Source organism: Sminthopsis crassicaudata, chromosome 4 (assembly GCF_048593235.1).
Source record: "Sminthopsis crassicaudata isolate SCR6 chromosome 4, ASM4859323v1, whole genome shotgun sequence".
NCBI classification, from domain to species: Eukaryota; Metazoa; Chordata; class Mammalia; order Dasyuromorphia; family Dasyuridae; genus Sminthopsis; species Sminthopsis crassicaudata.
The window spans coordinates 72,276,069-72,303,251 of record NC_133620.1 but is presented as its reverse complement, the minus strand read 5'-3'; the positions used below and the strand labels follow the sequence as shown (position 1 = coordinate 72,303,251).

The 27,183-nt window shown below is 43.4% G+C and overlaps 1 protein-coding gene across 3 annotated transcripts in view; it reads left to right on the top strand.

Annotated features, from left to right (window-relative positions):
* The window catches only part of NMNAT2 (nicotinamide nucleotide adenylyltransferase 2), a 191,891-nt gene extending 165,020 nt beyond the window's left edge, over positions 1 to 26,871 (top strand). For all 3 annotated transcript variants that reach the window (XM_074308554.1, XM_074308553.1, XM_074308555.1), the window contains exons 6-10: positions 474 to 518; positions 5,163 to 5,239; positions 22,781 to 22,882; positions 23,017 to 23,084; positions 25,698 to 26,871. In XM_074308554.1, coding sequence (XP_074164655.1) covers positions 474 to 518; positions 5,163 to 5,239; positions 22,781 to 22,882; positions 23,017 to 23,084; positions 25,698 to 25,800 — 395 coding nt within the window. In that variant the 3' untranslated portion in view covers positions 25,801 to 26,871. The remainder of the gene's footprint in view (positions 1 to 473; positions 519 to 5,162; positions 5,240 to 22,780; positions 22,883 to 23,016; positions 23,085 to 25,697) is intronic.
* Positions 26,872 to 27,183: the final 312 nt, after the last annotated feature.

Here is a 27,183-nt window from a genome sequence, read left to right as displayed (position 1 = left end):
TGACCAAGACAGGTGTGTGTGTGTGTGTGTGTGTGTGTGTGTGTGTGTGTGTGTGCACGTATTTTGATGAGAAAAACAAAGAGAGGTCCAAAGTGTCCTTAGGGATCCTTGCCTATCCCAAACACCACCAGAGTCGTCATCTACCTGCCGAGTTTTTAGCTGCCCTAAAAAGAGAAGGATATTTCCTTATCACACTTTACAGGTTGTCTCCTCTGTGCCATGGACATTATTCATGTGGGCAGCTCCCTTCCCTATGGAAAAGGGAAAGGAAACCTGAGGAATATCATCCTAAACTTTCCTGTCACGGGTTCAGTAGTTTGGGACGTGCTCCATCTGAGGGATCCGGTAATTTTAAGCCTTGAGAGAGAGAGACCTCCTGGTCTCCCTAGACTTTCCAATAAGTACATCGGGTGCCTTAGACCTGAAGATGGGCTCTCTCAGGAGCTTCCTTCTGATATCTTCTCTTTCCCCAGATGAGAATGCCAACCTCGGCACGGTGATGCGGTATGAAGAGATCGGTAAGTGGGATGGAGAAGGGAAGGAGAGTTTGGGAGGTTGAACCCAGAAACAGCTCAAACCTAGGGCTGGGGTGGCCAATAGTTAATCACAGAAGTGAGCTGTTTCTTCAGTCAGCGAGTCTGTCACTGAACATTTAAGTAAGAACCTACAATGCATCAGGCCCTCTGCTAAGTGCTGAGGAAAGGTAAAAGATAGTCCCTACTTTCAATTTAATGAGGGAGACCACATGCAAACAACTGTGGGAACACAGCTATGGCAATGGTCTGCGGAAGGAAGGTACTAAAATTAAGGGCAGTTGGGAAAGGCTTCCTATGAAAAGTGGGATTTTACCTGGGACTTAAAGAAGCTAGGAGAGTCAGGAGGAGAGATGGAAGGAGATACCCCGCTTTCCTTTTTAGTTGTGATTTTAAGGCAGCTCAGTGGCTCCACGGATAGAGGAGTGGGTCTGGAGTTCCAATTTGGCCTTAGACATGTACTGTGTGACTCTGGAAAATCACTTAACCGTGTTTGCTTAAGCCCCTGGAGAAAGAAAAAGCAAAGCATCTCAGTATCTTTCCCAGGAAAGACAGTATTGACATATAATGATCACAAAGAGGGTCACAAAGAGTTGGACGTCATTGAACACAAAAGCACAGAAGTCAAGGCAAGGGAAATAGGACAGAGCTGTTTGTATTTGCAGTAATGACAAGTTCAGAAAAGTCTTTTTTTCTCTCCCCCCCCCCCGCCCCCTCAAAGCGAACAGATACTTTTCTTTCCCAAGGTCATATTCCCAAGCTATCTCCCCAAGACAACCCAGAGCCCTGGAGTTTGGCCAGATCCCCAGAGGTGCTGAAGTGCCCCTATTCGCATATAATTTTTACTTAGGTCTCTCTCAAGTATGAGAAGTGAAAATCAAGTTTTACTGTGAGCACAAAATGAACTTCCTTACCTCCAGTGGCTTTGGAAAACATACAGATAAACCTAGAAAAAGAATATCTTCCACATTCTACATCAGGAAAAAGCAATATTTAAAGAAGAGATGTTGGGGGACCTGGAGTTGTCTGTTAAATCCTCAGGAATTGACAAGCCATCCCATATCCTTACTTCTCCAACTGAAAGAATGCACCAAATACCTCTTGCTCCCCCATACACACATATCAAAGCTGTCTTATAACCAGTGATCAGAGCTCCCACCCCAAATACCATTTACTTTTGTAAAACAGGTTTGCACTGGAGAGCATGCATGCTTTGCAGCTTTGGACAAAGCTCTTCCTTTTCTCTGTGCTCAGTTTGACCATCTATGGAATGAGGGTGTTGGATCATATCTCTAAGGCTTCTTCCAGCTCCAGCTTTCTGTGATGAGTTAGGATGAGGCTTTGGATCTATTTAAAGAGATCATTCAGGTCTCAGTAGCAATCTGGTTACGACTTTGGCAGTAGTGACTATTTTCTTTCTCTGGCTTAAGTCGGACACAATAAATGAGGGTTCACTTGCTGCTGGGCTTTCTATTTTTTCTTCTCCTTTGATCAATTAATCAACAAGCATTTGTCAAGTGTTTCCATGTCCCAGTCATTGTGTTAGACACTGGGGATACAAATACAAAAATAGCTGGTCCCTGCCCTCAAGGGGCGTACTGTCTAATAGATGAGCTTCTTACATTCTTGTCTCCTACTCCTCTGTCCTTTAGGACACCAGAAGGTGTAAGAATGGACAGAAGGCAAGAGAATAAGATAGAAAGAGCTGACACAAACATTCCTCTTTGCCAGTTTCCTGCTCATCAGAGTCCCTTACTGAAGAAATGGCCCTTTCCCAGCATGTTCCCCCAGAGTTCAGAGCACTGTACAGAGAGGACCTTGTTCTTCCTTGCACAAAGGGCAAGTTTGCCAGTAGATGCACAAAGGGTTAATTCCACTGTCCTCCATCCTAGGCAGCTGCTGCAGCAGAAAAACCAGATAATTTGACCAAGGTGTGTTAGTGATGAAGCTGGGCAGTGAAATCCACCATCCCCAGCTTTCCTAGAGCAAACCATCTTTTAATTTACTATTCAGCCCTCTGCTTTAGCTGAGATTCAGGCAGGAAGTAAGTGCGTAGGAGAGAAATACAATTAACAAAGGCTATTTATCCAGACCTAGGTCTTTTTTTTTTTTTTTAACTTCAAGGTTAACTCCTTACTTCTTATGTAAAAAGTGTTCATTAAATGATCATTCATTCATTCATTCATGAAAGAGGTAACTAGAATTGTCAGTCCAGGGACTAGGCTTTTTTGGGAGGAGAATGTCAAGGGAGAAAGTCTGCTATAAATACCATAGATTCTACACTTAGGAATCATGTAGTTCAAACAATTTTCATTCAAAAGAAGAAACGATCAAGAGAATTAATGAAAAAAATACAAAGAACGGTGGCCTAGCAGTATCAGACGTAAAACTATATTATAAAGTAGCAGCATCAAAACCATTTGGTACTGGCTAAGAAATAGATCAATGGAGAAGGTTAGATACATGACACAGTAATCAATGACTATAGTAATCTAGTGTTTAATAAATAAAAATAAGATCTCACTATTTCACAAAACTTACTGGGAAAACTGGAAAATAATATTAGAGATTCAGCATAGACCCCCATCTCACACCCCCTCCCAAAATAAGGTAAAAATAGGCATATGATTTAGGCGTAAAGGATGATACCATAAGCATATTAGGAGAGCAAGGAATAGTTTACCTATCAGATCTTTGGAGAAGGGAGGAATTTATGCCCAAAGAAGAACTTGAGAACATGGTGAAATGCAAAATGGACAACTTTGATTACATTAAATCAAAAGAAAAAACAATCTCAATAGGGAAAGTCACGTAGGGACTCACATTGAGCTGGAACTAGATCCAGATCTATCCTGTCCAGTGTCATACTTCTAACTTCAGACTGTCCAATAAGAAGATAGAAAAAGGAGCCCCGCTTCCTTTAAGTCCCTATGTTGATGTTTCCAGACTCAGTATTTGACTTTTCTTTTGCAATGAATGAAAAGGCAAAAGCTGTTTACACTCTTCTCTCAGTCAGCATCTGCGGCCCTTTTCATTGTACCTCTCCAGAAGATTGCTCACCTGGGGGCTTCCCCAGACCAAAGGTGTAGGGCTTTTCTCTCTAGCTGGAAGGTTTCCTAATCCGAATTCTATTGGGTGGAACCACTGCTGCCCTCCAGTGATCACAGGTGGGATTGTGCACAGAGAGCTGGTCCTCGGCTAGCCCCATGAAAAGGCCGACACAACATTGCTTCAGCACGGAGCAGAGGCTGGAAGCTCTCACTTTTATTTTCTTCTTTAAAATCTCTCACATTATGCCAGGGTAAGATACCGAATCACTGGCTTGGTGCAGGAGAGAGAATAATATTAATGGGCAGAAAGGAAGCGAGAGAGACTGATTTCCCTGGAGAGGTTTCCAAATTTAGCTTCTAGAAAATCAGAATCACAGCCCCCAAAGGGCTCTGCAGGTAGTTAACCCTGCCTGCCTGAATGGAGCAAAAGGAACGCCATGGGGACCGTAGAGAGAAGGCAACTGGGTCCCCACTGGGATTCTCTCTCTTGGGCTCAGGCCGGGGCTGTGGCAGCTGGCTGCAGGGAAAGCCTTTTGCTGGTGCATTCCCTCTGAAATGAGCATCCTCCGACATCTCCTGAGACTGCCAGTGGCAATATTGTCCAGGGCAATAATCAAAGAGTAGCTGAATTCAAATGGGGGATCAGACAAGACAATCAGGGGGGTGTGATGGGTTACCCAGTCTGTCCTGAGTTCTAGTCCCAGTTCTATCGCTTAATAACTGTGTGATCTTGGGGGAAGACATTTCATCTGGGTTTTATTTATTTCATCTGCAAAGTACTAGACTTGACCTCTGAGGCTTGGACCATTTCTAAGAGCCGATGTTCCAGCCCCACTTTGAAGATGGAAATTTAGATTCTAGGAATTTTAGGTCTCCAAAGGACTTTAGAAATAAGCTTAATTTAATTTTTAGATTTTTCTTTTTTTTACAATTTTTATAATTATTGTTTTAAGAGGTACTGGGTGCTACAGTGGATAGCTCACTAGATTTGGAATTGGGAAGATTGAGTTCAGTTCTGGCCTCAGACACTTACTAAATGTAAGACTCTGGGCAAGATGCTTATTAAACTGTTCTCAGACTCATTTTCCTTAGAACATGGGAATAAATAATAGCTCCTGCCATAAACCAGAGGTTAAAGCTCTGGACTTGGTCAGATTTGTGTTGAAATCCTGGAGTTCTCCTGACTACTTATGTAACTTGGGCAGACAATATCACCTTCCTCTGTTTCCTTCTCTGTAAAAGAGGAAGTTAGACAAGGTGATTTTTGAAGTCCTTCACAGTTCTAAAGCTATTATCCTCCAGTTCTAGGGATGTCTAGCTTAAAGGAGAAGTATATGCAAGAGAAGTGTGAATTGGAGTTGTTAGGATTATGATCTGCCATAGGCAGGGGTCTCTGGGGGGCTTCCACTCATCTGGGGCCAAATCTGCAAAGGTTCCTCTGACTCCAGAGCAGCAGGGCTGGCCAGAGGGACCGGTCTGGGGAGAGGGGAGGATCCTCAGAGGAAGTCACCCAGAGTTGAATGGATTCCTCTGTCTCCTTGCTTTGTTCCTTTTCCAAAGTCTTGTTTCTTCTCCCCAGAACTCCGCATCTTGCTGCTCTGTGGCAGTGACCTCCTGGAATCCTTCTGTATCCCTGGGCTATGGAATGAGGCTGATGTGAGTAGGATGCTGCTGCCCGGGTGGGAGGAGGGTCAGGGCAAAGGGGAAGGGGGGCTCTTCCTCGTTCCCTCCCCTCCCCCATCTCCCTCAATGTTGGGTTTTTCTCACCTACTCTGACCTTTCCTTTGACATTATGTTCCCAGGAACGTTCACACAGCTTCCTCTCCTGTTCAATCTGCACACATCCTCCTCCTTTTCCTCCTCCTCCTCTGATAAATGAGGGGATCGGGCTCTAAATCTGCCGTCCTGTGACCCTTCTCTTCCTCCTCCTCCTTGTCCTCCTCCTCACACAATATCCGTCGGGGTCCTGGGAAAAGCATGATCTGCCTTGGAAACAAAAACAGCCCCACACAAGGGAGAGTCCAAAGCCCCCACACCAGGACACAATCTTCTCCTCCCTCCTCTGTTCTGTAGTAATGAAAATAGCTAGCTTTTATATAAGAATTTAAGATGGGCAAAGCACTTCCCCCAGATTATCTTTACAACAGTCCTGGGAGGACTCATTTTACAGATGAGGAAACTGAGGCAGACAGGAAGTAATTGACTCGTCCAGAGTCATACAGCTAGTGTGTCTCTGAAACTAGATTTGAACTCAAGTCATGCTGATTCTAGACTACCTAGAGATCTACCTCTAATTCCATTTACCTCACCATTCCCATTCCCTCAGACATCCCTCCAGCAAGGATCTCCCTGAAAAGGGCTGCTATCACCTTAGTATATACCCCTGCCTGGGAGGCAAAGGGAAGGATAGAAAAGGAATAGCCAATACAGGGTGAGTGGGACTTCTCTGCCTTGGACGGGAGAAAATTCAAATGAGATCCTATTTGGTAAATGAGATAATATTCATAAAGGGTTTAGCACATTGCCGGCATTCTCCCCTACTCCACTGGAGTCAACTCTGCCTGTTCTAAAGTAAGAAGGTCCAGCTCCCCTCTCCACCAAAAAAAGGTTTTGCCAGACCCAGCTTGACTGTGTTAATGTATCCAGATATTCCTTCTGCAAGTCTTTGCTTTACTTACTCAATGCGTATTAAGCAGTAAACACAGTAAGATGAAGGAGTCAAACATGACCCAGTGTGATTTTTATAGGTTAATACGCAGCCTGGATCTTATAGACGGGATCCTTATAGATGGGATCTTTGTGGTTGGGATCCTTATGATAGGGATCCTTATGGTTGGGATCCTTATGAATGGTTTGGTTGCCCATTTAGTGGCCTATATCTGAGCACTATTATTATAAGAGATATTGGATTATACATTTCTTGGGAGCAAATAGTAACTTTTAAAAATCTTTCTATCCCTCATTTTTTTTGCATTGAGGCAAGAAACCCTTGAGTACAGTTCATAAAATTGGGCATACCAAGAAAAATGACACTAGAAGGAGAAGGGATATACCCAGTGTCTCAGAGGCATTTTTACTTTTCAGACTGGACATGAGCTCCTGATGAGAAAACTCTCCTGGCCAACATAGATCAGCACCCATTTTTATACTTCGAGACTCTATGTATGACAGGGCCAGTATGTAACTGAGAAGTGCCCCGGACCCAGATCTTCTTTATCTACTAGTTCTGACTCTCCCATTAAAGACTGTAAATCTTTGCAAGGATACAGGATTGAAAAAAACAAAATTAAAAGATGATCTAGTCACAATGGCAAGAGTCAGGAAGAAACAGCTGATGGTGGCCACTGACTCCTACAGTGGATATCCTTGTGATTCAGGAGGACATGAGGAAGGCTCCCAGCACACTGGGGAGACTAGTCCTATGGGATGGGCAGACATGGAGCCTACATCACTGGAAGGAATGAGCTCCCATAACCACTGGAGAATATTGGGCCATGTCCAGCAATTGCCTGACTACTTTGCACAAATTGGGTACTTAAATGCTGGCTGGACTAATTGAATTTATACAAAGTAGAAGACATAATCCTCACCCTCAGGCGACTTACAGTCTAGACAAACAATACTGAACTAATAATACAGTATAATGCAGTTTGTGCTGACACAATTAGTGCTCAAGGAATTCTGGGGAGTAAGAGGATTTTGGGTGGAAGTGAGAAGAGAAGGCTATGATTTGAGAGGAAAATTAAAGTCGAGGAACTTTTAATGTCTACTTCTAATTTCAATGGCAATGTTTCGAGTCAGAGCTCTATCCTTGTTAGGTGGGGATGGGGGAGCCCAGCCCAAAGAAATTACACCATTTAGGTTCTCCACCACACCCCTCTCCACTCTGCTTCCCCCAAACAATGTTTTTTGTTAAAAGAAAAAAAATACTTGACCCTCCTCCCCCTCTTTAGTTCTGGTTTTAGTGTTTTAATTAACTATCCCTCCTTCCACTAACTTCAAAGGATCCTTCGAAGGTAAAAGACAATGTTTGCCAAGTTCTGCAAGAGTGATTGGAGGAGGCTTCTCAGATAGGGCAGGCTGCAGCTGTCATCCCAGCCTCCATGCTCTGGGGCATCTATGGGAGGAATAATAACAATAATAACTGATATTTATACAGATTTAGAAAACCTTCTCAAAGTGGAAGGGCTGCTTTAGGAAGGAGTTTCCTCTCCCTTGGAATTTTCATTTGAAACCATAAATGAATGTAGAATTCAACCAAAAGATATTGGACAACTATTGAAAAGGCTGCTAGCAATCATTCTAAATCAATTATTTTTTTCCCTTTTTCTATCATTTTCTTTTTTTCTGGTTATACAAATATGTTCATCTTTTAAAAATACAAATTTCTTTATGAATCATGTTGGGCAAGCTTTTTAAATTGGATTCATTGATCTTTTATCAACATGGGTGCAAAATAAATCCAACATCTTCTGTCCCCCCAAAACTGTTGTTCTCTCTGTTTTCTGTTGCTGAGATTCCACAGAGTCTACAAGAGGATGCTCTTAGCATCCCCTTCCATAAAGTACCTTGTATTTACCATATGTACATGTATGTGACTTTATGCACATGGACATATATATATGTATATATATATACATATATATATGTGTGTGTGTGTGTGTGTGTGTGTGTGTGTGTGTGTGTGTATGTGTGTGTATGTGCCTGTGTTGTTTGTCCCCTACAGAATGTAAGCTTCTCAAGGACAAGGAGTATTTTATTTTTGTCACTGTGTGCCCAGTGCCTGGCACACACTAGGCACTTCATAAATGATAGTCAGTTCATTCATTGGATAGTCCCTGTAGATTATAGCACCACTGTGCCCTATCATCCCATATAACTCTGTTCCTTCTCTTGCTAAGAAGATAACAATCCTTTGTTGTTAACTCAGTTGTTCAGTTGTTTCAGTGATGACCACTCTTTGTGACTTCATTTGGGATTTTCTTCACAAAGATTCTGGAGCAGTTTGCCAGTTCCTTTTCCAACTCATTTTACAGATGAGGAAACTGAGGCAAACAGAGTGAATTAACTTGTTCAGAATAACACTAAGAGTCTGAGGCCAGATTTGAACTTAGGAGGATGAGTCTTTGTGCCCATGGCCCAGCACTTTATCCACTGAGTTATCTAGCTATTTTAATACCACGCTTATTAAAGCTAATTAAAATTATTTTTAAAAATAGGAATTGTGTGAATCAGATAGCTTGATCATCAAGACATGGCATAAATTTCTAGTGGGGGTGTGGAGGTCTCTCTATTCTGTTAGCAGAACCTTCCACAGATGGTCTGCTCAGTCTGTTTGGAGGGTGGAGAGAGGAGGAATCTAGTTCTGAGTGCCTTCCCCACTGAGATGACCTCTGTCTACTTTGTAGATATCCTGTATATATCTGGTTGTTTATATATTGTCTTAAACTTTAGAACATGAGCCCCTTGAGGAAGGGTAATGTTCTTGCCTTTATCTCCAGTGCCGCCCTTGAAGCAGGCCCTTAAAGTAATAGTTCACTAACTGGCTAAAACCATTTGTTGTGTGGGAGCAACTCGCCCGCTCTTCTAATTCCATAGGAGGGTACCTCCTATGACTCTTTTGGTACATAATTCTTCATCAGAAATGCTGTAGCCTATTTATATCCATCTTACATTTCTTCATTATTCTTTGGTTGACTTACAGCTTTAATTCTTTGAATGCCGGTTTTCTAAGCTTTACAGCCATGTGCCATCAGCAGAAGAATATTGGTTTTCTTAAAATGGGCTTTTTTTATTTCCAGGCAGAATATTGAGGTCAATGAGAGAACTACTTACTTTCCCAAGTGCAATCCCACTTCCCCCATGCTCCTCCTGGAGAACATTTCTTGTCCAATTTCATTTTTCCTCCGATGTTTTTGTCCAGAACAGATGGATCAGGACTATGGGAAGTCCATCCAAATATAAATTGCTTTCTGGACAAGTGTCATTCTACCTGGTTTTCTTTGTGTGGATAGTGAAGCTGAATTCTGAGTGACTATGAATCTCATTTGGGAGGCTCTAAATGTTCAATGAAACTCAGTTTAGTGAACCTTAAGTAAGACAGGTTTGGGACTAGAGCTATGGTTTCATTTTCCCAGGTGAAGAATACCAGAAAATGTGTAACTTCTTTGTAATTCAGTCTTGAAAAATTTTGCCTGGGGCATTCATTAAGCACTTTCTATATCCAAAGCATTCTATTAGGTGCAGGAAATAGAAAGATAAACTTTAACCTCCTCTTCAGAGTGCTTACATTCTACTGAGGAGATGCAATAGCTTTAAGATCAGAATGCCCAAGGGAAAGAACACTATTAATGGGGAGGGGGTTAGGAGCACTGTGAGAAGGTCCATGGAAGGAATGGCCCTAAAACTGATGAAAAGAGATAACAAGTGGGCTGGGTCTAATACATAAGCTTTAGTAGCTTGGAACTGAACTGAGACTTTTGGACATGTAGTATGTAAAGTGTTTTGCTGACCTTAGAATTCTATATCAATATAAGCCACGATTATTATCCTTAAAGGAAAAGAGGATTCTGGGAAGTGGAGATGAAGAAGGCAGAGGATTCTCCAATAAAACCTTGCATGAGTGTAACGTGGGCAGGAGAAGGACTACTGTGTTTAAGAAAGGCTTCATAGAATGGTTTAATGGGTGTAATGAATTTGTGATTGGGACTTGTACAAAATAAGGGTGGAAGGTAGATAAGAGCCAACATGTTGGCTTAAATGTTGGGAAGAATTTGTATTTTATCCTACAGACAACATGTTGGTTTAACTGTTGGGTAAGGAATTTTTATTTTATCCTAGAAGCCATGGGGAACTACTGAAGATTCCAAGTGACGTGGGCCTTTTAGGCAGATGATTTTGGTAGCTTTGTGGAGGACAGGTTGAAGAGGGGAAGAGACTGGAAATGGGGAGATCAATTAGGATACAATCACAGCAGTCCACCAAAGAGACACCGAGGATCTGAACAAAGATGGGGGTTATGGGAAGGCAGAGAAGCTTGGATTTGAGAAATGTTGTAAAAATAAAATTGACAAGGCTTGGCAACTGGGAAATTACAGAGAACAAAGAGTCAGATATGATTCAGATTATCATCCATCTGAGTGACAGGAAGGAGAGTGTTGATTCCCAACAAAATGGAGAAGTTTGGAGAAATGACATAGGAGAGAAGATAATTCATTTGGGGACATTTTGAGTTTGAGATAACTAGGAAGAAATGCTAGAAAATGGTTGGTGATGTGGTGGACTGGAGTTTAGGAGAGAAATTAGGACTGGATATACACATTTGAGATTATTATTTACATGGGGAAAAAAAAACTTTTGGAGATTATTCTCTACTGGAATAGACTTCAAGAGTATAGAGTCATCTCCACACTAAAATGAAGGACCGTGGTGGGACCAGAGTGGAGATTATATATATATAGATAGATATAGATATAGATATAGATATAGATATAAATATATAGATATATAGAGATATAGATTTAGATATAGATATATAGATATCCCTACTATATGTCAGGCACTGTGCTAAATACTTTACAAACATTGTCTCATTTAATCTTTCACAACAACCCTGGAAGCTTCTGAGTGGTGTTGTTATCCCCATTTTACAGAAGGAAGACAGACTTATGTGGTTGAGGCAAAATCTGAACATCTGAACTCAGGACTTTCAGATCCCACTACAGTCAGGTCTAGGGTCAGACTCATCTCCCTGAGATCAAATCTGCCCCAGCCACTTACTAGCTGTGTGACTCTGTCACTTTACCCTGTCTGTCTCAGTTTCCTCATCTGTAAAATGAGCTGGAGAAGGAAATGGCAAATGGAGTATCTTTCCCAAGAAAACCCCAAATAGAGTCAGAGCTGACTGAAAAGTGACTAACCAACCACAGCTTTCTGACTCCGGATCCAGAGCTCTGGCCACTGAGCCACCTCGATGGCTGGGATTATCTGACTAATTGATACCTCCTCGGAGGTTCTGGTTCAAAGCATCCGCTCTTCCTTCAATGAGGGCTTTTCCCTCTTAATAGCGGCCATCAGGCGAGCTTATCAGATGGAGATAGAGCCCGTGCTAGGGAAAAGGAGAGGCGGCCGGAATGTAATGAGATCATTAGAGAGGACGCCGTTGCTACTGAAGCCCCCAGGAGAACGCGTGCAACCCCAAACCTCAGATAGGAGAGGCTCAGAAAGCCTCAGAAATCCGTGCCTCAGCAGGGAAGTTGCTTCTTGGAAGCTCTCCAAGGTCCTGCCTCCCGCAGCCCTCCCACATCCTCTCCAAGGTCCTCTGAACCGTCAGGGAGGGAAGCCACGAGTTCAAACAGGTCCGGCAGAAGCAGGAGCCTCTCCACCCCTGGATAATGAATGGGTGAAGGGGAGAGCGGGTGGCCTGCCCTGAACCCAGACGGAGAACAAGATGAGACAGAGCCTGTACCCGATCATAAAAATACCGAAGCTTGCTTCAGCCCGGCAGCAAACAGACCCTCGCCCTCTGTGGCTCGGGCTCCGGCTCCCTCAGATGCTCCTGCCTTACACTGACACAATTACATGTTTATAGACCCAGAAGGAGAAGGGATCCAGAAGTCCTAGTCCAAGGAGGCAACGGAGCAGACTGGTTAGAGAGTCACTCTGTCCCATACTGATTGCGACCCTGAATATATTCCTTAACCTCTTAGTATTCCAGCCAAAGGGGGCAAACCCATGTTCGGCTCATTTTCAAGTACAGCTGATTAAAATACCACTGGGAAATATTTAACCAATAAGTAAAAATGCAATAGAACACAGATAATGTGAATAGGTGGTTTTTCAAGTCATCATGCAGTCTTTAGGATCCTTACATATGGTTAAGGGGCTCCCTTCCTACTTAAGTTTAACAACGTGGTTCTAGGGATCTCTCTAAAAGCCTAAATTTCAAGGCAGGTGCCAGGCTCTATTGGTAGAGGTAGTTCCTCATCATTACTTACTAAGTCACTGGTCTGGTTCTTTCAAAATCAGCTACATAATTATTTACACATATATACATAGATGAATATTGCTATGAATATTGCTACATAAATGAATATTCTAGATATATAGATAATCTCCATATTCAATCTAGATGTGTAGATAATCTACATAGATAATCTAGATATATAAATAACCTACATAGATAATCTAGATATGTAGATAATTTACATAGATATATAGATAATCTAAATAGGTAATCTAGATATGTAGATAATCTACATAGACACATAGATAGCCTACATTGATAATCTAGAAAAATAGAGAATATGGATATATATTAGATGAATTGACTCATGGAAGAGATCCAATAAGCAGGGGTTAAGGAAGTTTGTCATTGAAGTATAATATAAAACATTTAAAAGTAGATAGAAGTTTGGGAAACAGTTCACATGCCTTGCTTAGAGGCATAGTAGTGAAGGGGAACATCAATTAGCTGGACATCTGCTGGACCTCTCTCGGCCAAAAACAAAGCCACAATTTCTTGCCTTGAAATTTCAACCTTCAAAAGATGGAGAAAAAAAGAAATTTAGATGATAATTTTGTTGTATATTTGAAAGAAATAGAAAGTTGTGAATAGTAGATGTGCAATTTTATGTATAATCATCTTTTTTTTAATTTAACCAAGTTATGGAAATGCTTGTTTTATTTCATGAATTGAAAATTTTAAAAAGCAAAAAATGCAAGAATAATAAAATCCAACCTTATATTAAAAAAAAAACATGAAGGAAAGAATGAGGGGAATTACTCTTCTGAACCTGATTCTTATCAAAAAGGAAAAATTGGATACATAAGTAGAAATGATGGGAACCTTGCAAAGGAAGAGATCACTCCATCCAAGAATTTCCAGTAGAGGAAGAGAGGAAAATCAGACATGCATCTGAAATTTGGATAGGGTCTCTTTCATAGGGGTCAGAGAAAAGATAAGTAGGACTTCATGGCTGTTTCTGTCTATATTAACTTCTTTTGTATGCTTCGGGGGGCAGCTAGATGGTACAGGCTCAAAGCCTGGAGTCAGAAAGAACTGAGTTTGGGTGTGTGAGCTTAGGTAAGTCATTTCACCCTATTTGCATCAGTTTCCTCCTCTATAAAATGAGCTGAAAAAAAGACATGCCAAACTACTCCACTGTCTTTGCCAAGAAGACTTCAAATGGGATCACGAAGAGTTGGACATGACTCAGCAGCAACAGCACCCCTGAGAAGAACAGTACAGTACACAACATGTTTATGTAGTGCTTTTTAACCGATAATTTTGTGCATGATTATCTGGTAAGTGGAGTTTTCATCCCGATGAGGAAAATGAATTAAGGCATAGATCAGAAGTTACTTTAGAATGGGAAGGAATTTGAGAGCATGTTGAATTAGTTTTTACAAATGGTGGAAGTGGGACAACGAGATGGCTCTGAAGTTGGGAAGACTGAGTTTAAATCTTCGTCAGACTTACTACTGGTGTGATCATGAGAGAGCCATTTAACTCTTGACTCTGAAAAAAGGGGAAAAAAATGATGGCCCTGAGGCCCAGAAAAAGGAACTGCCTTTTCTAGCACATCCAAAGTTACAAACAGGGACAGTCTGGAACTGTTTCTCCTTCCTGCCTTGCCCTCTCCTACCCTATACCAACAAATGACCTCATTCTAGAATTACTTAATATACCAGCCCCAATTCTTCATCAGTCAGTCAATTAGCAAGCCTTTATTAACCACCTGTTATGTGTCAGTTCTCTAGAAAAGCTGTGGAAATAGTAAAAAAAAAAAAAAAAAAAAAGGCAAAAAGCAATTCCTGCTCTCAGGGATCATCCATTCTAAAGGGGGAGATCACATGTAAAGAATTAGTTAAGACAGGGTGTATACAGAGTAGATAGAAAGTAATCTCAGAGGAATGGGTGGACTAGGAACAGTGCCCTGCAAAAGGTGAGATTTGGGCTGTGTTTTGAAGGAAATGAAGGAAGCTAAGAGATTGGAGGGGAGGGCAGAGCATCCTGGTCATGGGGTTTGCCATTTGCTATTTGAGGTCTAGCATCAAATGAAAGCCTGGCAGACATTAACCAGGAATTACAGAGCATGGGGCTCCCTGACCTTTTGAAGTCCAAAAGCTTTGTCATTAAATTGTCTCAGCCCAGTTCAACAGGTTTAAGACAAAACCCCCAGTTTCTTATGAGCTCGAGCAATCATAAATGCTGTGACGGAGTAAGGTATGATCCCAGAATCAAGGATTTACAGATTTGGGTGGGATATTAGGGGTCCTCCCGTCCAACTCACATCCTCTTTCTAACAAAGAGGACAAATAGCCAATTGTGGGAAGACCACCAAAGAGAAGGGACCCATTATCTCCTAGGGCAGCCCATTAGCTTCTTACAGTAAGTCCAAACTTGTGTAAATTTAAATCATTTTTCTAATTCTGCCTTTGTGAGGAGCCAAGAAGCACAAGTCTAATCTCTGTTCCAAGTACTTAGAGATATCATGAACCCATTGAGTCTTCTCTCCCCTAGATTAAACATTCTTATTTCCTTCTTGAATATGTCAGGAATCTTAGGATCTTTCATTACCCTGGATTTTCTGCTTTAGACATTGTTCAACTGGATAATAATTCTCCATAAAAATTGGTAACCAGAGTAGAACACAACATTCCAGATGTGGGGAAAGAAAGAAGGGAATAAACATTTATTAAGCACCTACTATGTGCCAAGTATGGTGCTAAGTGCTTTACAAATATTATTTCAGTTCTCCCAGGGCAAAACACAATGACTGTCACTGTCTTATTCCTGGAAGCTATGCATCTCAATCCAAACTTTTGATGGACTTTCTTGGCTGCTAAATCATGCTATTGATTTTCATTGAGCTTGCTCTACCCCACATGTTTCCATAGGTTTTTTTCCCCCAGAGGCAATTGGGGTAAGTGACTTGCCCAGGGTCACACAGCTAGGAAGTGTTAAGTGTCTGGGACAGATTTGAACTCGGGTCCTCCTGACTTCAAGGCTGGTGCTCCATCCACTGTTTCTTCTAGCTGCCCCTCCATAAATCTTTTTCAGACAAATTGCTATTTACCATTCCTTCCCCAGTTTATCTTTTTTTGATCCAACTGTCACATTTTGCATTTTCCCTATCTTATCCAATTTCATCCAGTGTTCTCGCCTAAACATTAGTCACTTAAGCTCTCTGTACTCTGATTGCACTCTCTCTCTCTGACCTTATTTTACACTAAATCTCTCATCCTATTACAGGCTTCATGTTTCCCATTGAGAAATATCTGGAGGCAATGGGACATAGTAGATAGAATTCCTCAGCAATGGCTCTGGGCCATTCACTTACCTTCCTAGACCTCAGGATCTTTGTCTAAAATGGCCTCAATGCATCTATAGTGATCCATTCAGTTGTCATGAGGTTCTTAAATAAGATCATATATATATATATATATATATATATATATAAAAGCTTTGAAATCTTACAGCATTATATAAATATCTATTATGACTACTGCTATTATTTTTGCATCTTTAGCTAAGTCAGAACAAGGAACTAACCAAAGGAAATAAACACAGGAAGAGCCCAGAGGCACCGTCCATTCCAAAAAAAATTCCAAGACCCCAGGACAGAATGAGGAAAGGCAAAGATTCCGCTATTTAGGCTTGTGTGGTTTGTATCAGACAATTTAACTCGGGCCAGGAAACCTGCTGGACACTTCCACCCCCCGGATGAGCCAGCTGAGCTGATAAGGTCTTGTGTGAACTTACTAGTTCCTGGGAGGGAGGCTCAGCTTCCAGCTGCCTGGGAACGCCATTCCCCATGTGAAAGGGCAGGGTTTAAAAAAAAATCCAGGCTTGTGACATGAACCTGGAATCCCCCTGCTCTTCGACAGGCTCCAGCTATTGAAGGGAATGCAAAGGATTTCCTCTGGGATTCTTAACTCAAAGACAAATGAAAGCATTTGTATACATGCAGACAAATAAGAGGTCAAGAGGTGGGGGGATTTTGCCTCCACTTCTTCCTTCCAGGTGATTCAGAGAGAAGGTTTGGCAGGAGGGAGGAGACCGAGATGTGTCATTCTGAAAGCCCCTGGCATCCCCTCAGAGCGCTTCTGGTTTTTTTTGTTTTGTTTTGTTTTGTTTTTTTTTTTTAATTGGCCATCGTGAGCTGTGACAGGAATAGCCCTTAATTCCTCACCACTCATCCAGATTCTTACTTCTCTATTGAAACACAACGAAATAATCATTGACACAAACGGAAACCTCGAGAAGTAGAGAAGTAGAAGCATGTTACAGTCCAGTGCTATTAACAGCGTCCATTGTTTGGTGTTTTAAGAGATTTGGAACTCCCCCCACCCTCCCCCACACACACCCTTTTCGTGCTGGGGCAAGGGGACTTTGTAGGAACAAACAAGAACCATGCAGGTCTGTGTCTCCAGGCAGAGAATGTTGGGTGTGGTTGTGTGTGAGTTAAGGAAGCTAAGACAGGATCACTGTAGGATATAAAGCTTCCTCCAGTTCCAGAGGGTGAGCCCCGATAGTCTACTTGCCTAAAAGGATGATGATGTAATATAATAAGGTATTACTATATAGAGCATATAATAATATTGATAACATTATAGTAATATAATAGCTAATACATTTATATAGCACTTACTGTATGCTAAAGGCTTTACAATATTGCCTCATTTGATTTTTACAATCACCCTGGAAGGTGAGTGCTATTATAATCCCCATTTTATAGATGAGGAAACTGAGGTTAAATGATTTGTCCAAAGTCAGTGCCTGAGACTCGCACTCAGGTCTTTCTGTATCATTCAGCCGGCAGCAAGGCTGCTTGTTCCTTCTTAGCTTATTGCATGGATCTGGCTCTTTTCTCTCATTCCTACCACAAATGTGCAGTTGAGAGCCACCTTCCCCTCCCAAATTGGACAAGGGGAGAAGAGATGCTAAACTGTACACTGGTGTGCATGGAGCGGGTGCCTAAGTGTTTGGCCCACCCATCCCTGGAAAAATGGCTAAAGCAGAACATATGATAGATGATGTTTGAATCTAACATAAGTAGGATTTTTTTTGGAGGTAGGAGGAGGGCTCCTAGAAGAGTGGGCAAGAGTAAGATGGTGGGTGAGGGGCTAGGATCCAGATAAGACATTTTCTTATCATTGCCCAACCAATGAAATCTGCTCTCACAGGAAGGCACGGAGCCTTAACTTTGGTTTCTCTCCCTGGAGGCTTCTGGATTGCTAAGGAGAGAACAGAATAGGAAGATAAATGTAGAGAGCCAGGAGACCTCAGCCAGCATCCAGTCCAACTGCATCAACCTATGGATAAGGAAACTGACCCTGCAATGTTTAGTGACTTTCCGAAGCTTAGTCTAAGAGTGACATAAGTGGGATTTGAATGCATGTCCTTTGCCCCCAGAATCAGTATTTCTTCTTTACCTCAGATCAACTGAATAAGCATTTATTACATACCTACTATGTGCCAGACGCCATGCCGGACCCCCGGGGGGCAAGTGCCAAACTCATGAGCTCATTGGTGTGGACAGTTGTTGGCCCTTCTTCCCCTTCTGCCTTTGCTCAGTGAGCAGGGATCTGTTCTGCAGAGGCCCCCAGGGAGGGAGGGAGGGAGGGAGCCCGATTCACTCCAGGTGCACACTTCCACAGCCACTGAGTCAGCACCGGTGGGAGGGGAAAGGAATCTGGGAGCTTCTCCAGTTTACATTCCAACCAAAGAACCCACGAACCCATTACCTCCCTGACTCCCCCATTCACTGGGGTACAGATGAAACCCCTCCAAGGTGGGCAAGGAGGTTTCCCCTGAGCCAAAGCAAGGTTTGGGGGCAGCAGCGAGGAGTGGGAAGACCTGGTTTTGAGTTCTGGCCCTGACACTCCAGCTGTCTGACACTGGGAAGTGTTTCTGAATGTCGGGCTCCCTAGATGCAAAATTCCCATAGTTACACCTGCGGTGTTCACATGGAAGAGTGACTGTGATAATCGAATGAGATAATGAATAGAAAGCACTTTGCCACTTTAAAGTTCTCTTTGGCTCCCTGTCTGTCTCTGTCTCTGTCCCTCTGTGTGTTTCTATGTCTCTCCTCTTCTCTCTCTCTCTCTCCTTCTCTCTCTCCCTCCCCCCCCTCTCTCTCTTTCTCTTTCTCTTTTTCCATCTACCTCTTTGTTTCTTTGTCTGTGTCTGCTTTTCTCTCCTCCCTCTTCTTTTTTCCTCCCTCCCTCTCCTCCTTCTCCTCTTCTTCCTCCTCTACCTTTCCTTGTTCTTTATCTCATTCCCCCCTCCTTTATATCTTTGAGTTTCTGTCTCTTTGCCTTTCTCTTCTTCCTCTCTCTTCCCCCCTCTTCTCTCTCCCTCCCTTCATTTCCTTTTTCTCCTCTTTTCTTCCCCTCTTTCCCCTCTTCTCCCTTTACCCCAATTTCCCTGTCTTCCCCTTGCTCTCCCCCTCCCCTTCCCCTCCTTGTATATTATTATTCTCTCTCTCTCTTCTTCCTCCCTCCCTCTCTCTCTCTCTCTCTCTCTCTCTCTCTCTCTCTCTCTCTCTCTCTCTCTCTCTCTCTCTCTCTCTCTCTCTCCTACACACACACACACACACACACACACACACACACACACACACACACACACACACACACACACATACTTTTTACTCCCAAGCTAGCATGCAGGCACAATAGGTTGCATGATGTGAAGAGCTACTGATAAGAACTCCTATCCCTCAAATATCTCCCCTCCTGCCTGCCTTGGTTCCTGAAACTCCACCAGGAGAAACTTATTCCTTTGCAAACGACCCCCATTGCCAACAGATCCTAATAGCTGCCGTTTTCCGGCACACTAGAGATTACAAAGAACTCTGCTCACCACAGGGCTGTGAAGTAGGTAGTACAGGTGTTAGTAACCCCATTTTATGAAAATAATAGCTAAATGTCACTTTCAGAGCTAAGGTTTGCAAAGTAATTTTACATATTTTAACTCATTTTAAAGGTGAGGAAAAATGAGGTTGGGACAAAGGAAGTGATTTACCATGGCAGTGGAGCCACCAATTGCATTTCAACAAATTGTTGAAAAAAATGTGGAAATAAGATGTAGTCTAGGATAAGCTTCTTTAACTGTGGGTCACAACCCCCTATGGGGTCATGGGCAACTGAATGTAGGGGCCACAAAATTATGGTTCATTATAGTTTTGTATATTTATTTTATAAATTTATATAGGTAGATATATATTTTATATCTACTTATATATCTGGGTCACAGAAATTTCCCAGGGCAAAAAAGGTGGGAAAAGTTTAAGAACACCTACTTTAGGTAACTGTGGAGACTGGGGCACCAGGAGAAGAAAGAAGGATGCAAAAAGGGGCTGGGGAGAGCTGTAAGAAAAGTTTGCCTATTTCCCAATCCTCCTCCGTAAAGAACAAACATCTCGATAATTAGCAGTGAGTGGCTATCAGAGGTTTTCAGGGGGAGAGGAGAGAGCTGAGAAAATAGAAATGCGAGGATTAATCACGGGTAACTCCATGACCTTAGCACAGTCTCTGCATGGAATGGCCAGGGCCCAGCCAATGCCTGCCGTTGTATAATGAAGTTTGACCTCCGTGGGAGAACCAGCCTTTCAGAAGATTGGCCACGGGCTCTGAAACAAAAATAACTGAGCTCTCGGGGCAGACTCCCCCAGAGTTCTGTCCCAGAGATTAGCCCGGGAAGGAGTGTGCTGTAGTGAAGCATTTTGTAAACCTTACAGTACCGTATACATGCTAGTTATTATGATGTGCACTTTACCCTCTGGCTACGGATGAAGTCATCATTTGGATAAAGCTTGCCTGGCTGTAGCCAGGTGCTAGAGCTCTAACGCTCTCCAGGTTAATTCTTCCCAGGGAACTATGCACCTTGTGGCTCTGCAATAAATACCTGTGGGACGATGGTTCACATTCATCCACAAAGTGGGACATGAGCTCGATTTAGTTAAGTGTGCCGGGACTTCCCAGGGGGCAGCCCTGGCTTTCTCTTAGCTCTCATGCTTTGCATGGAGCAGACCCTGCCTCAGTGGCACAGGGATCACCGCCCCCCACACCCTAATCCCTGGGAGGTCACTGTGGGAGAAGTAGTACCACGTAATGAAAAGAACGCTAGATTTGAGGTCTAAGGACACGGGTTAGAATCTGTACCTATGTATGAAGCCGATAATGTGTTAAATGCTTTAAAATCTTAAAATAATTTATAAACTTTGCTATTATCATCATTATTTTAATGGCCTTGAGAAAAGCCTCTCTAAAAAAATTAGTTTCCTCAACTATAAAATGAGAGTGTTGAACTAGTAACCTCTAAGATCCTATGATTATCCCCATTTTACAGATGAAAAAGCTGAGGTTAAGCGCTTAAGTGACTACTTGCCCAAGATCACAAAGTTAGTGTCTGAGGAAGGATTTGAAATGAGGTCTTCCCCTTCACCTAGCTGCTGCTGGGCCAATAAAAACTCCTATACGTGTTGTTAATAAGTCCCTTGAATCATTAAAGTTCCAGTGGTCCTCCCTTTGGGTCTTAGCCTGTGGCTCGCTATCTCCTCTAAGATCTCATAACTGAATGTGGGGTTGTGAAATCATGATTTTTTTCCACTAAATATTGATTTGTGTGCCTATTTTATATACTAGGGGTCACATGAAAAGTTCTTGGGTAAAAAGGGGTCGTAAGTGGAAAAACTTTAAGAAGCCTTGATCCATTTGGTACCATTTGGTTCCATTCTTTGTTTCCACCCATTTTAAAGAGCGCCATTTAATAAGTTCCACTAATCCACTGCCACTGGTCTTGGATGACTCTAGAAGGGAGAGTAAGTTCATGACTTTATGCAATTCTGCTTCACTTAAATTCAGTTTATGTATAAGTCGAGATATCACCCCGTGATGTCATTGGTCCTCTGCAAAAATAAGGACAAACAATTGCAGCCATAATTCGTTCCATCAACCCCACATCTATGTGGGAAGAGGTAGATCTGCCCCCAAACATCCCAGTCTCTTTGTTCCCTCCCTGTTCCAAAATTATTCCTTATGCATATGATTCTAAAAGTCATGCGCAAAAAAAAAAAAAAATTTGCACAGACTCTACTGCGATTGCTGCTGGCAATACGGTGTTATGTTTTGGTTTTCCCCCTGAAGCAGTTCTTGTGTTGGATCTTAAACCTCCCCTTTATTCCTTCCCTTTAGGAGTTCCCTGTAGCCAAATCGTGTCTTTATCCCCAGCCTCTCTCCAGTTCCATTTCAACCATCCAAGAGTTTAGCATAGTTCCTGTCTCAGAGCAATAAAAGCCTTAAAAAAAAAAAAAAAAAAAACTTATACATTAAGAAAAAGTGTTGAAATGCAAATGGAATAGTGAGAAGACGCTCCCCTTCCCTGTTTCCATTGCTAGAATTTTGAGACGTAGAGCTCCCCAAGGACCTTCTCCCCCACTCACGTGTACCCATGCGTGTCTGTGGGCACTTATGAGGATGCACCGCTACAGAACGCTCAGGCTGCAGTGAGGCTTGGAAATCCTCCATGGAGAGAACTCCGCGGGCAATGGCAGCAGCGACCATAGTTCCACAAAGTCTCCTTTGTGCATCCCTCCTTCTGTGTGACCGTCCTTTGCAGGGGGAGCTAGCCAGCTTCTGGAGTAGACAAATTACACATCTGGAACATGGCCCACCTCCGAGGGTCCCCAGCTTCCTTAAAAACTCAGACCAGGGGGCTTCTCCCCATGAAGCCTGCCCCCCATCCCCACCCCTGGGCGATGTCCCCCTTACAAACAACACTTTGCATTTGCTTTGTCCTTCCCTCTCTTTGCACCTGTCTCATCACCCACTGGAATGCAAGTTCCTTGAGGACAAGAAACAATTCATTTTTGTCTTTGATATGTGGCCTGGCTCTAAATAGGAAGTTAGATGATGTTCTGGGCTTGGAGTCATCTGAGTGACTCAATCCAGTCTCAAATACTCATTGCTGTGTGAGGCTGGGAAAGTCACTTTACCCTCTGTTTGCCTTAGTTTCCACATCTGTGAAATGGGGATAAGAATAGCATCTACCTTTCAGGTCATTGATAAGATGCTATATGTAAAGCACTTAGCACAATGTAAGGACACACAGTAAGGACAATGTAAATATTAGTCTTCTTCCCTCTCTCCCTCCCTCCCTCCCTCCCTTTCTTCTTTGTATTGCTTCAGATGGAAGTGATAGTTGGTGACTTTGGAATTGTGGTGGTACCTCGGGATGCCGCAGACACGGACCAGATCATGAGCCATTCCTCTATACTCCGCAAGTACAAGGTGAGTCATGCAGCCTCCTCCCTGCCCTAACCCAGATGTTCATCTTCCACATATCCTGGAGCTCGGGAGGGGAAGGGAAGCTCCAGGTACTTGGGCCAGGTGGTTAGCAACCGACTTCTCTGCTCTATCCCCAGAACAACATCCTGGTGGTGAAGGATGACATCAACCACCCCATGTCCATTGTCAGCTCCACCAAGAGCAGGTAAGTGTGACTATTTGTACGATGGTGAGCTTAGGGTCTGGGGGTCCTGCGTTCAGATCCCAGCTCTGCTACATGAAACCCGTGTGACCTTAAATAAGTCACCTCAACATCTCCATGGGTCAAGTTTCCTCACCAGTAAAATGAACAAATGGAACTAAATGAGCTTTAAGGTCTTCGATAGCTCCTGTTCTCTGTGACTCCCTAGTGAGGGACTTAAGTGACCCCTTCTCAGCAAGGTGGCCTTGTCTGTTCCACACGTTCCCATCCAAGAGATAGGAAATCCTCATATCTAATGTCGTTTCTTGACATCGTTCATCTGAGCTCATCTTTTGTGTTTCCCAAACAAATTACCCACAAGCAGACTTGGGGTGATTTCAGCAGAGCCCAACAGAGGAGAGGAATAGCTGCCATCACCCCCAAGATTCTTGCTGTCTCAAATCAAATAACAAAGTGCTCGCGTTAACAGTACTCAGTCATGCTGTATCCATTCAGATCATGGAGGCCCAGGGATTCAGAGTAACCCCACTATTTCCTCACCCCCATTGCAGTAAGGTGGGGGTTCTGCCTCAGGCAGAGCTCTACAAAAGACTCCAGGAATCCTGAACCATTTCAGGTTTATTCTCTTAGAGCCCTTGCCTCTACCATGCATCCCGTCAGGAGATGGTGTATCACAATGGACAGAAGAGACTTGCAGCCAGGAAATAGGGGAAGCAGTTGTGCCTCAGATAGTTTCTAGTTGTGTGGTCATGGGAGGGCAGCTAGATAGTGCAGTGGATAAAGCAACTGGCCAGAGGGAGTTCAAATCTAACCTAAAACATTTACTAGCTATATAACTCTGGGCAAATCATTTCGCTCTGTTTGAACCAGTTTATCTGTAAAAGAAGATAGAGAAGGAAATGGCCAGCCATTCCATTACCCCTTGCAAGAAAACCCTTGAAATGGGGTCATAAAAAGTCAGATGTGGCTGAACAGCAACAACATAGTCATGGGAAAAATCTCTGAACTGATCAAAGCCTGTTTCCTCATCATAAAAAAAGGATATCATTGCTTGCACCATCTCACAAAATTGTTGTGAAGAGCAAGCCTTAAGTGCAGGAGGGAAATCTGGGGTATTTTTCTTAAAATGACTCCAGATGATTTCTGGACTGCAAAGTAAAACCAAACTCTCAGCATCCTCTCAACAAACGCAAGAAGGAGAGGGCCCATTAACCATTTCTTTCCCATGCAAACCAATCACCAGCCAGTGAGGAAAAACCAACGGGAGGTACAAATCTTTTCCAATGTGTGTGGCGTGTTCAGGCCATTCTGGCGTGCCGCCCGAGGCTTTGAAGTAGGTATGAGGGTATTTACCTCAAGCCTGGGACGATGGGAGCCTTCCTGACCTAGAGTGTCTGGGGTTCCCTTCCTGTATGTCCATTTGTAGGAGTTGTGTGCATTCCTTGAGAGCCAGTCACTCAGGTCAGTCTCAGGACAGTCTGTCCAGTCCGTATGTACACATGGAGGCAGGTCATTTGGCAGAGTCTGTATTTATTTGTTGCCATGGGGGAGGACGTGGGGACCTGCTAAAGCACGAGGAGGTTGCTTTAGGACAGGATCTGTGATAATAAACCCCAATTAGTCTTTCTAGTATCCATGTGCTCAAAGTGGTCAAACCGAGGCTTCTCTGACTGCAGAGCATTCACCTGTAGGGCTACCTACACTTATAATTTGCTGTACCTCAGATTCCCATGTCACTGAGAGAAAGGGAGAGGAGACAGAGAAAGACACAGAGAGACAGAGAGGGATAGAGGGAGATTCAGAGACAGAGATAGAGAGAGAGATTAAGAGGCAGAAAGGAGACGGAGAGATTGAGACAGAGACAGACAGAAACAGAGACAGACAGACAGACAGAGCAGAAACAGACACACACACACACAGAGACAGAGAGAGAGACAGAGACAGAGACAGAGTCAGAGACAGAGATAGAGAGAGAGATTAAGAGGCAGAAAGGAGACGGAGAGATTAAGACAGAGACAGACAGAGAGAGAGAGAGAGAGAGAGATTGAGAGACAGAGAGGAGACAGAGACAGAGTCAGAGAGAGACAGAGGAAATCCAATGTGAATCCAAGTAGTGTCAACTAAACAAAATTGTAAAATATGTGGAGTTGATGTCTGCCCTCCAGTCCCTCAGCTCCTGCCTATGCCCTTCTCCCTCTGTACCCTCCCCACCCTCCACGGGAGCTCAGTGCTCCTTTAGCTTCTCTATTACTCATCGGAAGAAAAGAGCTCTAATAAGATTTTAATAATTCATCATTAATTAGTCTAATTTGTTAATTCTCCTAGGAGTATCTGCTTTCCAGAAAAGACCAGACAGGGGAGGAACCCAAAGAAAGGAACGAGTCTCTAAGGCTGAATTTCCATTTTAAGCCCTGTTGCACTGGGGGAGAGCGTGTTTGGAGGCAGACGCTTGCTTTGCCTCCTGCTGCGGAGGCCAGCTGGAGTCCCCCTGCCGGGCTGGCCCCCCTGGGCTCTCCATCCTCTCCCAGCCTGTGACCTCCCCTTCTCCCTGTCCTTGCCTCCCCCTCCCCCACCTTGAGGAGGTTCTGACTGGGTCTGCATTCTTATTTCCCACAGACTGGCCCTGCAGCACGGGGATGGACACGTTGTGGACTACCTAACGCAGCCCGTCATTGACTACATCCTCAAGAGCCAGCTGTATATCAATGCCTCCGGATAGACCCTGTTGTTCCTGCCCCCACCCCCTTTATGCCCCTGAACCCTGTTACTGCAGCAATTCAGCCCTTGTGCTTTCTTCTCCTCCTGTTCTCCACCACTCTTCCAGTCTGTCTGTCTGTCCATCTGTTTCTCTCCCCCTGCCCCTTGGTCTTTCACTGTCCCCCACTGGTCTGTCCTTCTCACTCGCTGACTGTAATACCCCCAGGACAGGGCTGTGCCAGGAACCTTGGTACTTGGAACAAGGCTCCGGTCATCTTTGGACAACCTTTCTGCTTGTTCCCTGATTGGGGGTAGACCACAGTTGGGGAGGGCAAAGTGCTGCCATAGAGGTATTTTGATGTCCGTTTCCCAGCATGCTCTAGGGAGGCGGCTCTGGTGCCCACCTTCCCAGCATGCTCTAGGGTGGTGGCTCTGGCCCTCGCCCTCCTAGCATGCCCTTTATCCCAAAGGGCCGGCCTTTTTTTCCCTCCCACTTCTCATAGACCTTGGATGAAATTGGTGTCTATGGTTCTTTTTCTTTGATCTCATTTCTTTGGCATTCCTTCTGTTTTGATGTGCTACTGCATTCAGCCTCAGCTCTCATTATTGGGGGGGCCCAGCCCTTCCAGGGACACCCCCAAATATGAACCTCAAGCAATGAGGTGGAACACTCTTTTTTTGGCCGAGAGTGAACCACTTGGGTTTTGGAGTCCCAGGAGATAGAAAATTTCTACAATTGTGAAGTCTGGGAATGAGTTTTCCCCAGGACTTTGAACCTATTTCTTCAGGTTTTGGTTTTAGGAGATGATTTTCCTGCTCCAAAACTGAATCACGGCTGAACCTCTATTTTAAACAAAGCCGGTCCTCACACATTTTGGAAGGTCCAACCATAGAGCTTTGGGGTTATAAATGGAATGAGAACTAGTGGGAAGGGTGGGGACTGTCAGTCAAAAAGTGTTTGTAGAGTACCCACCTCCTTCAGCTCATTGTACTAAGCCCGTCTACACCAAACTTGGGCACACGCCTGGATCACTTATGCCGGGTGAAATCCTAATAATGCAGCAATTTCTAAAATAAATAAGTTAAGTGGTCATCCAGCCTTGGATATCCTTGAGAATCTGGTTTTTCTATGGCCCATGTCTACTGTTATAATGCTTCCCTGTGTGTATAAGATACTCAGATAGTGATAACGAATCCATAAGCTCAATGACACGGGCGCCTCTTACACTAGTACAGATTATGACCTATTAACATCATCTCATGATCTTCAAAAAAAAATTAAACAAAAACACAATGACCCTAATCCTGGTTGGGATATCGAGGGTTAAACTTTTTTTTTGGGTGGGGTAGAAATAGCATTCTAGTGTTTCTGTAAGGCTAGGTTAAGGACTTCTAGGGAATTTAA